Source organism: Candoia aspera, chromosome 1 (assembly GCF_035149785.1).
Source record: "Candoia aspera isolate rCanAsp1 chromosome 1, rCanAsp1.hap2, whole genome shotgun sequence".
Classification (NCBI taxonomy): Eukaryota; Metazoa; Chordata; class Lepidosauria; order Squamata; family Boidae; genus Candoia; species Candoia aspera.
In genome coordinates, this window is record NC_086153.1 from 32,144,058 (window position 1) to 32,160,754 (window position 16,697).

The 16,697-nt window shown below is 39.6% G+C and overlaps 1 protein-coding gene across 1 annotated transcript; it reads right to left on the reverse strand.

The window, feature by feature from the left end:
* Positions 1-1,978: 1,978 nt before the first annotated feature.
* On the reverse strand, positions 1,979-12,769 carry C1H2orf73 (chromosome 1 C2orf73 homolog; the record flags this gene model as incomplete). The annotated part of the gene is made up of 4 exons (XM_063312423.1): positions 1,979-2,472; positions 4,405-4,520; positions 11,559-11,712; positions 12,554-12,769. Coding segments are annotated over 4 exons (891 nt in total), but the record flags the coding sequence as incomplete, so codon positions are not given.
* Positions 12,770-16,697: the final 3,928 nt, after the last annotated feature.

A 16,697-nucleotide genomic window follows, 5' to 3' on the forward strand; every position in this document is an offset into this window, starting at 1 on the left:
AATAAAATAATCCAGGAAGCTATTGCAAAATATGAAAAATATTGGAATTGCTTTCATACCTGATATTATTAGTGGTTAATGAAATCAGAACTGGTAGTCTTAATTAGTCAGATATTGGGCTTCTGGTGGGAATTGCGGACTGAATGGCTGTGCCTGTGGGTTCAGTGGGTGGAGCTGACAACATGGTAATTTTTGGGGGGCTCAGGTAGGTTTTCCTGAAGCCCAGAAATGTTTTCCAGATCAAGGAGAAAACCTGGAATCATCCCATTTGTCCTCCAGATGGCTGCTTGCAGCCAGAAGATTGCAAAAAGTGTTTCACGTTCAACTGGTAAGAGTCAGGTGGGAGGAGGGACGTCATCACTTTCCAAGCCATGCTGTAGCCTTAAAGGGACACTAAGACCGGCCACTCCATTTCTAAATTACCAATTTGTATTTTTTTTAAGAATATGTAACCCAAGAGAGGCTTTCTATAGTGAGGGAAGTTGGCTCTCTTGGTACTTAATGTTATTTTGGGGATTACTTTTTAATTTTTTTTTAAGTTTTGGATTTTGTTTTCCTTCCCAATATAAAGGAGGATTGAGAGTAAACAATTGTCTTCCTGTTATTATTTCTGAATTAAATTTGAAGATATTAGCATGTTCCTACATGTTGAATTGGCTGATTTGAACCTTCAGCTTTCTGTTTTCACTTTCCCTTGAGAACTGTCTGCTTATCTCACTTTTACTTTATGTAAACACACTCCAGAACTCTTCCATATCTTTGACTTTCTCTGGTTAAGCTCCTAGGGGGCGCCATAATCTACTGCGTGAGACATGGAGGATTTCAAATAGATTCTGACTTCCACCAAGATTTTAAACAGATTTCTTCTGACTTCTGTCAAGTTTTTATGTAAGATATCCAGGACATTGTGGAAAATATGAGGTCTAAAATATGCCATCAGGTTGGGGATGTGGTGGATGAAATTGAGGAATTTAAGAGCACTAGAAAGTTTTTTTTTTTTAAGAGTGAGATTGGGATTTTTATCAAGATGCTGGATAAAGATTGGATAGTGGAGCTGGAGAACTCTAAGGGAGAGAGTGATCTGCAAACCGTAAGTAAAATTGACCTTCTGGTGGAATGCCATGAAAAGAAGTTGGAATTTTTGAGGGGGGCAGTTGGGCTGTTCGATTCTTCCAGGAGGAAAGCTCTGTGCATATTGTGGGGATATGTAACTGCTCTGGTTTATTTTGAAGTGGGATAAGGGTTGAAGAATGTCCATCTGGTTTGCTTTAAGGATTTGATTGATGCTATTTGCTTTTAAAGATTTGGATTTACTGTTTTGAATTGTCTTTGTTTTTTGGGTTTATTAAGATTGGGATTATTAAAATTGTTGTACTATTACATATAACAGCAGACAACTTATGTGCTTTTTAATTTGATTCTTATTATAGTAGACAGAAATGTATAGAATAGTGGTAGGAAGGGAATAATTAAAAGTTTTATCTTTTGGAGGGGAGAAAGATGTTTAGGAGGTTTATATTAACTTTTTTTTCCTTTATTTTAATATAAGGAGGAGTAACTGTACTTAGTGATTTTTATTATGTGTTAAAGTGGAATGATTTATAGAAATAATGTGGTGTTTTGATTTAACATAGAGTAAGAGATTGATTATGGACATTTTTGTATATCCTTGCTGTTAAAAGTCGGAAGCCACACCTTTTTGTAAATTTGAAAAAAAAATTCTCTTGTGTTTCCACAACTTTTTAGTTTTTTTTTCTTTGCAGTTTTTTTCTGTCATTTTTATTCTTCTTTTGAAACGTAATAACATTTACTATAAACAAATTAGTCAGATATTAAATAGTTTCTCCAGCAAATAATAATTTTGCATAAATGTGTGCACATAATAATAATAATAATTTCACCAGTAGAAGAAAGTAAAAGATTCATAGGGCAGTTTTATGGGCCTCTAGTTTTCTATAGGCATAAAAACATATTGCAATTATTGCTTTGAACAATTTACTGGTGTCAGTCTGTGCTTGGTGGTATTGAAATTACACCAGGCCAACTCCTGTCATCCAGACAATTCTTCTAGGCTACTTGAGTGTCAGGTAGGGATTGTGCAGCTTCACAAAGAGGAGATAATGGGCTCTGCAGTTTGCCTTCACTTGTTTTTGATGGGCTAGAAGCCTCTTCCCCAGAAGGACAGCTACCATCCACTTTGTCAGTTTGAGGATGCTCTGAACTATCCTGCTCCATTTCTGGAGTTCTGGGGCCTGCTTTGGCTTCCAAATTCATTGCTGGTTTTGATAAGTGTGCATCAGAGGCTGGTGATGTCTTCTGGGCATCCAATGAATCAACATGGGCTGAGGTTACACTGTTTTCTACTGGGGATCCTTTTTCTGTTTTGGGGTCCTCCAATGAGCCTGACCCCTGGGCAGGAGGCATCATCTCCCTGTCTGGTTTTTTCTCTGTCCACACAATTGTGCCATGTTTCTAGAAAGAAAAACAAAATGGATGTTAACTAGGGGAGCTTAAGTAGTGGGGTGGTGCAGCTGCAAGCAGAATTAATTTATAAGTTCAAGTTCTGAAACAGCATCCTTCTTGTCTCCTCTGGCTAGCAGCCTAAATTTTTGTTAGCTGGGAAGAGAAGAATGGCTTAAGCCATCACATCTTTGGATCTGCAAAATCTGGGAAGGGTAAAACAACAAGAGAAAAGGAAAATGCACCTCCCAGATTGGCTTTCCCTTCTCCTCAGTTCCAGGGTTCTCTTGCTCACAGCATGTGTGGCTCACTTCTTATTTTTGTTGGGCACTAGATTTCATTTCTTGCTACGTCCATATGGATACAATTCAAAACTGTTTGCTTTTGCACAAGGAAAAATTTATGACTGGTTCCCAAATGACTTTGACCATTAGAGTCACAGGAGAACAATAGGATTCTTTTTTTAAAACAAGAAGGAAAAGAAAAATAGAAAAAAACTAAAAGAAATTGGATTCAGCTTCTCACAGATTGTAAAAAGACTTATTTGTTGGTTTGAATATCAATCTTTTGATTTACCTGATTGATTGAAGCCCCATTTTTCTTCAGCTTGATTGAATCTCCCTGATCTTTCCTCCAGGTGAGACCTGACCTCTTTCTCATCTATTTCTTTCTCATCTTAGTTTTTGAAATAGTCCTAGCATTTAGCCTCCTGGTCTGTATCATACCTCAGTTGTAATCCCGCCACATAACCCTGGGGGCTGAATATTGTATATACCTAGAAGTACATCCTGCAACTTAGTTTTCAGCATTCTGTCCTACTTCAGTATAACCAAGAAAAAAAAGCGAGGCTAGAACTATGCAGAGTTGAGTAAGCCTGACTCTTAAAGGCGGGAGTCCTTATGGGCGGGGCTCAGAGTTAGCACCACTCTTCCTTTTTAATGGCTTGTTGTTTATTCGTTTAGTCGCTTCCGACTCTTCGTGACTTCATGGACCAGCCCACGCCAGAGCTTCCTGTCGGTTGTCAACACCCCCAGCTCCCCCAGGGACGAGTCCGTCACCTCTAGAATATCATCCATCCACCTTGCCCTTGGTCGGCCCCTCTTCCTTTTGCCTTCCACTCTCCCTAGCATCAGCATCTTCTTTAATGGCTACCTTCTGTAAAAAAAACCTTAAGGATGTGTTTATAACATATCCAAAGAAATTATTAGACTTTTTTTTAAAGGTAATGTATTTGCTTTAAAAGACATGTAACTAAATTTAAAGAACAATTTTACTGGTATTATTTTTTTAAATTAAAGCATGTTTTTTTCAAGAGGCTGGAAAGTTTTAGCTTTAACTATTTTATAAGCAGAGGCTTTATTTCTGTTTGGCTGAAAGGCAGAGTGATTACTTTTGGAAATTGTTTTTGTTTGCCTTGTTTGCCTTGAAAGAAATAATAAAAGTTTGGAGTTGGGGATGGCCATACAGTTGGACATAATTCTCCTGAGTTCAGTGAGGCTTGTTCCCAGGTAAATGGACACAGAATTAGGGCCTTTCTGTAATGTTATGCGAATCAGGTCACTTAGTGCATGAATGGCTACAACAGGAATCGGTGTAGCTTCTGAAGCAAAACAAACGAGTGGAGACTTGCACTATAGACTGTGTTGCTGTCCCCAGGGTTAGCAACTCCCTATCTTTCGTTTCTCGCTGTTTTGCCCAAGGATCTTGATTAAGGCAGTGGAATTGCAATACGCCAACCTCAGTGCTCGCACCCCTTTCTAAAATCATGGGGTCAGAGAGACACCAGGCATACTACTTACTAATACCCCGATACCAGCAACTCTAAGATGCTGGATGCGTGATAACATTCCCTGGAGCCCAGACAATGTATTGGAGACTTTGGAACAAACACATCCTTCTGGCTTCCTGGTTAATGTGAATAGCACAGGATGCACATTGCCTTACCTTTCCTTGATAGGGGATGCAGGGAGTTGCTCTGGCGTTATAGTGATATTTGAAAGTGAGCTGCTCTTGGAAAATTTTTGGAAGGCGAGTCGGCAGTCGAGGAGATGCAAGCGGAACTGTGATATAAAAACAACAACCACAAGACAAAAACAAAACAAAAGGACACATATAGGGTAGCAATTAAATATATCATATGCTTTTAGCCAAATGCGTAAAATCATATATGAGATGCACAAGTCATACGCAACAGAATAAAGCTAGTAGTGAAAAGAGGGAGGGATTAATGGAGAAGCCCCACACTGAGAATTCTCTTTCTGCTGTGGAAGTTGCAATATAACCTGAATAATTGCCTCTCAAAGCCAGACTATCCAGCACAGAGTCTCCTGTAATGTTGTTGCAAGGGACTCTTGTGTGTTATCCTGGTTAATGCAATACTATCCTCTCCTACCTGCATATTCAGCCTCCCCATTTCTTTTCCCCATGACATTTAGGTACCATTCAGAGGAGGAAATTATCCAAGAGTGCACCACACGTGTTCTCTCTCAATCTCTCTCTCTCTCTCTCTCACACACACCCACACCCACACACACCCACACAGCGGAGATACCGTAAGCCTGCTTCTGAGTTATGATGCTGTCTTAACCTGTTCTGTACCCCAGGGTTGTTGCGAGGTCTAGGCTCCTTAGAGAAAGAGTGGGATACAAATATAATGTGCATGTTGCATATAATGGAACTCTCTTCCCAGAGAACCATGCATGGTCTCTCAGGGTTAATATTTTAGAAAGCCTGAATACGTTTTTATTTCTGTCTGAATTTTGGTTAATGAATGTGTTATGCTTGAAAATTTTTAGCAGCTACTGCTGATTTGAAGTATATGCAGAAAGCAGCTAAATCAATCCCACTGTGCAACTTATGGGAAACTGATGCTATTTTCTATTTAAGATGAAGTTGTAAAGGTCTTAGGTTATACGCTTAAAGCTAGGTTTATGGGAAGGGATTAAAGGAGCTGTATATTAAGCTTGTAAAGCTGTTTTACAATGAGGCAGATCCTTAGGCGTCTATTTTACTATCTTTTGGGTGCAACCCTATTACTACTTTGCTCCAGTTTTTGGCAGCACAATTTTTTTCTTCACGCTTTATTTGTAGTTTTTTTCAGCTGTTGTTTAGCTTTGTTTTAGTAGTTTTTTAAATTTAACTTTATTTTAAGTGAAATGGATGCCATATTTAATTACTAACCAAGGAGGTGATAAAAAGGTTATAAATGTATTATTCTGTTTATCACAGTACTCCCAGTTCTGATTGGCCATAATTTCCAAAATTGATTCTGAAGACTTTTCCTAGCTCTGACACTTAAGGTCCTTTGTAACTGGGAATTCCAGGGAAAGGCTTGAGACCTTTCCTGGCAAAGCACATGCATCCCTAAGGAGCTATGTCTCTATCTCAGAACGTCTCCATCAACAGCAAAGAACTTCTCGATGCATTGCTGAAGGCAAGGATCACCTTGGGCAGAATGTGTACTTATTTCATTTACATATATTTATGCTTAAGTCACATTATGGTAGTCTTCCAGCTGTTCCATCAGCTCCACCCAGAAATCCAACAACTTCTAGAAGGGCCACAAGTTGCCATCCCTGCTTTACATCTTAATCAGCCTCCCCTGCCTCCCAACAGACTGGTGTAATAAAGTTTGCTGCAATTATCTAGCTATTTTTTACAATGTGAGTATGCAAGGTAGGTAAAGGAAAAGTCCTCTTTGAGTCAAGCTTAATTCTTGATGACTACAAGGGCTTACACAAAAGTTAAAGAATAATTGGGGCCAGTTTATTACAGAAAAGTCAACTGAAGGCAGAACGCTGGGTCTACAGAGAGAAGCAGCAGAGGGAAATACTTACTTTATTTTAGCAACTTCTGGGTGGTCACTGTGTGAAACAGGATGCAGTAGGGCTCTTTTAATATGCATATATGCAAGTTTTACTCTACTTATATTTTTAAAGCTGTAAGTACAAAAGTATATGCAGCATTCTGAAACCAATTCTCTAATATCGAGTTACTCCATTAACATTTTTTTTCTTTTTAAGCATGATCTACTGATGATGTGTGTTAAATGTATATGGCAAAGAACATCCACTCAGGAGAATATTCAATTAAGAAAAGTATGTGCTCTCATTTAGTAAATTTAATTCATGTTACAGGTGGATCGGGGGATTCTCATTAAGAACAAAACAATTCTCTATTAAATGAGAATGCATTCTTGCTTATCCCATGAACTTAAGAGGCCTTGCTGCATCGGGGGAAGGTCTAACTCCAACCTAACATCCTTTGTAAGAATCCCAGCAATCAACAGGTGCTTAGTGATTCACCAAACTCTGACCAGGATCCATCATTCTGAGTCTTAGTATTTTGAACTTCCGCTTTTTGGGATTGTGACCATGGGTTCAAATGTATTTTTATTAATTAAATAACGACATTTAAAATGGCAAAATTATATCCTATTTAGAATTTGTAATATTTGTTCTCCACTACTGCTCCCACACTTCTCCTATGCTATTCTGCACTCTATGGATTCCGGCACCATTGAAAGTCTTCTGTTGCCGTATTTCTGCCCGAAGGGTTTTAAAGAGCTAACCTAGAGATCCATTTCTTTAGTAGTTCACTAGGCCAGAGCAGAGCTAGATAAATATCTATCAGGAATAGCTTAAGAGTGAATCCAAAACAGTTCCATGTTAGGCTTGGTCACCCAGGATGTCTTTTCATCCTCTGTAATAATGCCCATGGGGGGAAAAAAAGCTGTGCTGGGGTTCTTGTCAATCTCAAAACATGGCTCAAAATGCTAACCAGCTTTGGTTGGGGAATTCTGGGAGTTGAAGTCCACACATCTTCAAGTTGCCAAGGCTGAGAAACACTGTGCTAACCTGTACTTTCAGGTTAGTTTTCAACAACTGTAAACCCTGATATGCAAGAACAAGCCATAACTGCTTACACAGAATATCTTTTTTCTTTCATCAAAAAATATCTTTTTTCTTTCACGAAATTGTGGCCGAATCCTGATAGAAAAATAGCTTCCATATGTAAGTGAGTGTATCATCCAGCTGATCTGGAACTATCTCCCTCCCCACACCTCATTATAAACACAGGGGTGTGACTGGAGAAGCTGTGCTCTCACATCTTCCCCATCTTCTCAAGAAGCCTTGCTAATAATAGCATAAAAATTATTTCCAAGTTGTAGACGTGATATATAGCTTAGTTGCTAAGAAGAGTATAGAATAATAGGTTGGAAAGGAATCATCCCAAACAAATTGCTGTCCAATCTTCATTTTGAAAGCTCCAGGGATCATCCATGACTCCAGGAGGCAAGATTCTCTACCGCTTAATAGCTCTCACAGTCAGGAAATCACTCTGAAAGTTGGATTTAGATCTCTCTCTGTGAAACTTCCACTTATTGGTTGTTATCCAACCTTGGGCACTATGGAGAATAAATCCACACCCACTTCCCTGTGGCAGTTGGGAAACTGCTATCATGGCTTCCCCTAGCCATCTTTTCTTTAGGCTAAGCATACCCAGTTCTTAACTGTTCTTCACAGGATTTAGCCTCCAAGCCCTTCACCATTATTGTTCCTCTTCTCTGCATCCTTTAAAGCACCCCAGCATCCTTTTTGCACCAGTATTCTAGGTGCAATCTGACCAGTGCAGTATAGAGTGATACTATCACTTCCCATAATCTTGACACTATACCTCTATTGATGCAACCCAAAATTGCATTGGCTCTTTTGGCAGATGTAGCACATTGCTGGCTCATGCTTAATCTGTGGTCTACTACAACACCCAGATTCTTCTTGCAAGTACCACCTATCTTCTCCCTGTGCATCGGTTTTTTCCTACCTAAGTACAGAACCTGACATTTCTCACCAGTGAACAGCATTTTGTTGGCTACAGCCCAACGCTCAAGTCTATCAAGATCCTTTTGAACCTTGAGTCTCTGTTATGAGTTGTTAGCAAGTTGAGCTATAAATCAGGGATTTATCAGTTTGAACTTCAGTTCTGATCAGCTGACCTTACACAAAACTTTATCTCAGCCATATCTGCAATATGGAACTAAGACTTGTGGTAAGTGTTATAACTGGATAATATATATATTCAGTGTCTGAAGATACTTCAGAAATATCAAATGGGCTGAAAATAACAGAACAAAAATTAACAGAGATAAATGCAAAGTTATGCACTTAGGAAACAAATCAAAGATACAGGCAACAGTTTCTGCAGGGTGAGTTAAAAATATCAAAATGGGGTCACAATCAAAGGCTTGTCTTTTGTACATGCATTGCACATGTACACATAAAAAAGGGGATGGGTTTTGATTGTGCAACCCTGATATTTTTGACACCTCTCTCCCCATATACATGGTGACAGGTATAGGATGGGGAAATACAGTTAACTGGCTTGGTAATAAAGTATTAGGACCTATTAACATGTTTTCAAATAACAGTTTAATGAAAATTGGATGAGTCAGCAGTATGGTGCAGTTGCATAAAAGACAAATGCAATTTTAAGATGCATATACAGAAATATAGTTCCCAAATCACATTAATATTAGTTTCATTTTCTTCTAAACTGCCCAGACCCCACTTCAAGTATTGTATCCAATTCTGCTTACCACACTTTAATAGAAGGAGTCAGATAACTGGAACAGGTTCACTAAAGAACAGTAATGGGGTTCAGGGGACTGGAGACTAAATCCTATGAAAAGAGTTCCCCAGTCCAGATGCATAGAGTCAAAAATATTTCAATATACTTTTGAAAATATTTTGAATAAAGGAAGTATTTTTGCAATAAATCTGCATCCTCTCTGTTGGGTACATCATCCCCTTCTATCAAACTGTTTCCGTCATGATGCAGAATAGAGAAGAGATCACCTGGTGTCCAATTTTCCATCTCTATTCTTCTGCCATTATGTGAATTAAAGGGTTAAAGTTGGAATAACTAGAAGACATTTCCTTTGTCCATGCTAATTATCCACAGCATTATTTTAGTGTCCCCAGAAGTTCTGTCTTTTGATATAGATAGATATAAATATATAGGTAATGTAAATGCTTGTTTATTTATGCCTCTGTCTCTCCCTGCTTTTGCCTGCCTTTTGACCTTTTTTGCCAGTTAAATGTTTTGGTTGTTTGTTGGTGTTTAATAAGTAAACATCAAGCTATGTTTTTTGCTAGCTAAACTGTATGCTTGCTCTGATCCCAATACAGGGATTGATTGGGAGTGTGCTGGATGCAAACTAAACTGGAAATTACCTACAGTAATTTTCTAATACTCTCTGTCTGGCTTTACGCTGGCATGAAGCATACGTGGCAGAAATATACACATATGCAATGATCGTAAACTATTATTTTCTTGGAGGCTGAAATTCAAACCTTCCTTGCCAGAGAGTCAGCCCCATCATACACACTACTTCCAAACAAATACACATATGGTGGCTTGCAGTCCTCCATAAATCAGGGACAAGCAAAGCCAGATTAAGACAGTTGAAAAGAAGGCTATAAAAAAGCCACAGAGGATTGAATCACCAGAGCCAGAATGGCGTGCTTATGTTTATATGATTCATAGAAACTCTGCTCTAAGAATGACCCTAAAACAAGACTCGTGTCAACATCACAGTCTGCTCACAGGAAAAGGAGAGAAAGGAAATTGGAAGTTCTTTTTGTTTCATCCTCCAGAACAAAAGGGTGTTTAACTTCAGTGAAAGGTGACTGCTTCCTGTTTGATCATTAGAATTTATCATAATTTCTGTTTTGCTCAAGTAGCTGGGATACTATCATTATTTCATCTGATGTAGATACTCATGTCTTCTATTGGTTATCATCATGTTTCTGCTGACTTTTGAAGCACTTGGAATGCAGCAAGTTAAGTGTACATATTATAAGCAAGGTTGCCTGTCCCATTCCACCACTATCATCCATCTATAGCCTAAAATCAAAATATATTGCCATGGGAGATAGCTGAAGCAAAGAAGTCAAAACAGGGCTGGGAAATCTGCCTGAAACCTAGAAAGATGCCATTGTCCAGTGGCAGAGCACTTGCTTTACAGGCAGAAAGTCACAGCAAAGGGCAAAATGGCTCCATGTTGGATTAAAAACAACATAGTAAACCCACAATGGATTGCAAATCAGATATAATTTTTATCTTAGATGCGTCATAAGAATGTAAGAGCTCCACTGGGTCAGATTAACACTCCAATTAGTCCAGCATTTGGTTCCTTCAGTAGTTAACCAGATGGTTCTGGGAAACCCAAAAGCACGATATGAGCACATCTATGGACAGATATAGGTTCGCTATATTACTTTTATGTACATTGTTTTTTTTCTTTTTTACATAGTGCATGTTTGTACATTCAGGAAATAGTGTCCCTTCTGAGGGTCAATTGGCATATGTTTCAGTGACATCACTCCCAATATCACATAGACTAATTTATTAGAATAGCATGGTTCAAAATGAGCTTTATAATACATAATAAAGGAAACCGAGGTTCTGCCTGTAATAAGGTTAAGGTAAAGGTTTCCCTTGACATTAAGTCCAGTCGTGTCCGACTCTAGGGGGCGGTGCTCATCTCCGTTTCAAAGCCGAAGAGTCGGCGTTTGTCCGTAGACACTTCCGTGGTCATGTGGCCAGCGTGACTACATGGAACGCGATTACCTGCCCGCCGAAGCAGTACCTATTAATCTACTTCACATGTTTTCGAACTGCTAGGTTGGTAGGAGCTGGGACTAGCAACGGGAGCTCACCCCGTCACGTGGATTCGAACCGCCAACCTTCTGATTGGCAAGCTCAGCAGCTCAGCGGTTTAACCCGCAGCACCACCACGTCCCCTGTAATAAGGTTACAGTGGGTAAATGGGAACAGAGGAAGAATACACAATATTTAGGACAATGAGCAACTGGAGTTCAGAACATGGGAATTTAGTTTTATATACTGCTGTGGTATACAGCAAGTTCATTCAGCAAGTACCAACAAGCAGTACTGTGCTAGATATCCGCTGGCCATTTTTGGTTCTGATCATATCATGCCAATCAAATGGCTTTCTTTACTTTTAGTAGTAGCAAATTTAGAACAGTCTATTTGATAATAGCTAGAGTCCACTCCCTCTACCACTGTTGGCTTACCTATTCCATAGGAAGGCTGTAACTTACTGGGATGCTTAGCAGGCCGAGACAAAATACAGTTTGGCTTCTGGAAATCATTCCTCTGAGTGCTCTGCTTGTCATAAGGTGGCTTAGGAGGCTGTACAGTGGGCTCAATGCATGGCCACCAATGAGCCTTCACAGGCAATGAAAAGAAATGAATTCATCAATATCATGGTTACAGAGATACAAAAATTGAGATCACCCAGGGAGCAGCTATTAAGTCAGTTATTTAAGCCAGGTTTGGGGGTAATGCTAAAGATTAATTTACCAGTACATGCCTGGAACTAAGCCTCAGGCTGAAGGGCTCTCCTCTCCTCATCTAGCTCACATTACAGCAAGAGATTGGGAGCATTCATTTTTTTATTTTAAACCAGTCTTTCTCAACCTTCTCAACCTGAAAATGTGTAGACTTCAATTTCCAGAATTCCCTAGCCAGCATGCTGGCTGGGGAATTCTGGGAGTTGAAGTCTACACATCTTCAAGTTGCTGAGCTTGAGAAATGCTGTTTTAAACTAACTCAGAATTATTAGAAACTGGGAGACTGAAGTCTAGTCCTCTCTTAGGCATGGAAAGTGGCTGGTAATTTTGCATCAGTCGTGCTCTCTCAACCCAACCCACCTCACTGGATTGTTGTTAGGGGAAACAGGAGGAGAGAGCATTGTGTACACTGCCTTGAGTCAAGAAATATAAAGGGAGAACATAAATCTAATAAACAGCTTAAAAACTAAAACAACTTGGGATCAGCACTGCCTACTTTCACAAATCCTAGTTTAACTAACCACAGTTTGTTCTGCTTTGGATGCAATGGCAAACTGTGTCTTGTTTTAAATATTGAAGTGGGTGTTTTCAAAGTTGTTCTTACAGCTATGTTGAAGCGTTGAAGGGAGGGGTATACGGGATAGCTAGACTTTGCCTGGTATCATTTGTATGAGCTAGGCTTCATTTTCACTTTATAATATTTAAACAATGAGCACCTGCTTTGTTTTTGTATCCTTTGTTTCCATATAAAATATTTGCTCATTTATAAATTTGGTGTAGGTTTGAATATACTTTGCATGTTGTGGCTGGGGGTTATTGCGCCATTCCAGTAAATATCTTTCTTGTTTCTTTGGTGTATATTCAGTCTTCTCTAGTATATTATTTCTTTCTGGGACTTGAAGGTTAAATATTCTGAAGGTATCTGGGCTAAAAATAAGAAAATGTGAAGAGAAGGAAGGTTAGGGTTAAACTGAACAACTGTTTAATTTTATTTATTTATTTTGCAAATTCTTGTTTCTTTTATAGTTGGAACTTAAACAGTAGTGTCCTTGGAGGTGGGGAGGGGGGTGTCAAAATCTTCCAGATAGCAGGCATAGCACTGCAGTTGCACAAAAGGGGCAGGGCTTCAATCATGACATTGGGCCACTATCTTGCAGATTTTGACCCTCCCTGCAGACATCCACCACCATTTCTAGTCCAAGACCAACTTCTTTATCATTACACTAGACTGATCCTTGAGAACTGTTTTTTGAAATAACAGGCAATTTAACATCAGAATACAACATCATAGCAACAAAATATCCAACAGTAAATACAGAATGTCTTGACAATTCAATAAATAAAAGTGACACATGGAGGAAACTAAAATGAAGTAAAGTAGATGGCAAACAACAATAAAAATGGAACGTGGAAATATAAATCAAGGGGGAAAATATGCTTCTTCTATGAACAGCTATTGATATTTTACTATTTTTGCATTTTTTTTTCCATTTTGCAAAGAAAATATCTGTGTTTCTCAACCTTGGCAACTTTCAGCTGTGCGGATCAATTCCCAACATTCTCAGCCATGGCCATGTTGGCTGGAGAATTCTGGGATTTGAGGTCCACCCAGAGGAAAGTTCCTAGGTTGGGAAACTCTGATCTAGATGATATCTCTTGTACATTTGTTCTCAAATAATAAAGACAATACAGCATCCACCTAGTTTGCAAATTTAGGAATGCAGGAAACTATGTATCAAAGCATTGATCAAAACAACCTACTCCAGAGTTGTCACTGAGTTTGGGAGTTGTAGTCCAAAACACCTAGAGGATACCTCAGTGGAAAAGACTGTTACCTGAGTCCTTTAACTGGAGATACTATGGATTGGATCTGGGACATTCTGCATACAGTACTGTAGAAGTGAACCAGTTCTAAAGAATGAAACCCAGCCTTATGCTTTTCTTTTTCAATTTCTATTACTGTAATATACCATGATACCAAGAAAAGGCAGTCCCATGGTCAAGGCAGAGTTGGTGTAAAGGTTCCCAATGTGATTGTTTTCAATTTCTTTCTTTTTTTAATCTTTAAAAGCAGCTAAAGGGGTGAAATTGAAATACAGAGGATGATTTTTTTTTAAAAAACTTTCATACATTCCACTTCTCTCATTTAAATTACTGCCTTGTTGAAACTGATAATAGCATTTGGCAAGAGGAATTCAAATCCAGAAAATGGCAAAGGGGAAAGGTTTAAAAATAGGCCACTCCCCCAGCATTTTAATCCAACATGCCTCATTCGTATTACTCAAATCATTGGTTAGATCCAATCACAGACATCATGCTTTTTAGACATGCTTTCATAATTACCGTGTCATGTTGGGCTGAGAGAGGGTTGCTTTATTTTAGATGATAATAATAATAATAATAATAATAATAATAATAATAATAATACTTTGTCATGGCCAGATCAAGATTGGAGCTACCATTCAGGGGGAGGGGGGAGGCAAAGACTCCCTTAGGCTTTGGTGTCTATTTTACTCTGTATGCGAGAATGAAAAAAAAAAGTCAGGAGTAGTAGACATGCTATAGGTGGAGCAAGCTCATTTTACATCTCCTCCAACCTCTTGTTATTAAAGTATATTATGATGTGCAAATCCACTGTGGTTTGTAAACCATAGTTAATTAGTTCATGCAGTATGCCTCTCCTGTAATTATTCTAGTACAGTGTTTTTCAAACTTGGCAACATCCCAGAATTCTGGGAGTTGAAGTCCCTACATCTTAACATTGCCAAGTTTGAAAAATGCTGTTCTGGATAGTCAATATCATTCTCATGTCAGTGGTACTATCAGAGGTGCAGCCAAGGCTAGAGGCAAGATCTGATGTTAGGAATTTCAAGGCTCACAGCTGAGTCTCTTAGCTCCTGTTAAGCTCCAGTACAGAACTGCCAGGACGGTCACCTTTTGAGCAACAAGAAATCAGAAATATCCCTGCTTCATTCATAAGAAATGGTTGTTCAGGAAATCCTTCTTGTAAAATACATGAGCCTGTCTCCACTCAACATTCATCCTCCCCATGTTTCTTGTTCCTGATCTTTTGCCCTCTCTACACCTCCTTCCCTCTTCTTTCCATCAGCCACAGCCTCTTACCCCCACCCCAGCCTTATTAATGACTTCCTGGGAACATTCCAGACATAACCGTCTCCCTCCTATTCTTAGACTCCTGATCTTATCAGCAGCCTCTGACACAGTAGGGCAACTCAGCATCTTCATCACCTTGGCATATATAGAGTTTGGCCTGAATCTATTCCTCTCATTGCTTTTATCACTCCTCAACCGGTCCCCTTCAAACACCCTCCCCAACTTTCCTAAGATAAGGCGCAGCATCCCATCTGCATGCCTGATTGTCTGAAAGCTCAGATGACCCCTCCCACCTTGCCATGGCTCTTAGTCAGATTTTCCCTCCTGGCACCTTCCAGTGTGCTGGACTAGAAAACTGACATCCCCCAGCATGACAATGCTGACTAGGGGTGATAGGTCTTATAGTTCAGCATCCTCTGTGTGGGGGGAGATAGGCGGTGATAAAATTCGATAAATAGATAAATAAATCTGCAAAGCAACATGTTAGGAAGTCTGCTCCTGATGGAAAATACAAGACAGGGCCCTACCATAGGGCAATTTTTGAGCTGCAATGATTCTATGATGAAATTTGGTGGTTTTTTTATGATTGTGCCTGCAAAAGCTACTTCACCTGTCTGATTTCTGCCTCACTTGACTTCCTTTTACCACCAAGAAACGCTGATGTGTTTGGTTTGTTTATAAAGTAGTAAATTGCATCCAACTGCTTCTCCCCAAACCCCATAACCCTTGGAGAAGTATAGGTTCCCACAAACCAGGATAAAGATCCTGATTTTTCAGAACACTGTGTACTGAGGCAGAGACACCACAGAACCCCCTCACTTGTGGGGGTACTTCTGGAAGATCCAAAAGAGACGATACCAGCAACAGAACACTTACTGATGAGGCAGAGACGCCCTTTTTCGCTGACTAGACCTGGTCTCTATCATCTGGTCCATGAGGGTGGCCCAATAGGGAGAGTGAAAGAGAGAAGGGGGGGAAAGGGGCCCAGTGTGCAGTTCCCAGCAGAGTGGCAGGACCTGTATACTTTCAAATTGTGTCCCCAAGCTTTGATGCTGAGTGGTTGCTTAGTGACCAAGGCCCAGTGGGAGGTGGAGAAAGAATGCAAAGGGCGGAGTCTAAGCAACAGGCATGCTACCTTGGCCAGGTGTGAATGATGCCACATAGTTGAAGGAGAAGGGGAATGAGCAGCTGCTTTCAAAGGTTGCTTTTACATTGCAAACTCACCTATTCAGCATTAAACTTTATGGGACTTCCTTCTGAACAGGTGTACACAGGACTGCAGTGTTACAAAGAGCACAGCGACACATACTGTTAGCAGTGAGAGTAATATAATATTCACTGTGGTATTCTCCGCAATGCTGCAATCCTATGTATGCCTACATGGTGCATTTTTTAATAGATATACTTGCTAGTGGCCCCAATGGGAGGCCTCAATGGCCTTAATATGCCTGCCGACACCTCCCTGCATGCCTCTCAAACTCCCAGTTCTGCACAAGTTTTTATATTTAAAAGATAATTTTGAATTAAAAAAAATAAGCTGATATGCTTCAAAGCATAGTGCCTGCCTCCAACCTCTTTATTTTCCAGAATTTCTTTTGTGCCCAAATGGGCCCAATAAACTTAGGAAATAAAATAACGGGTAGCTGTAGCTCGGTGTTTTGTTTGGCAGGGTATAAAAAGTGAAGTCTCATTTAAGTCCAGCTTGACTCCTAGTGACTTCATGGATACATTCCTGCAGTTTTCTTG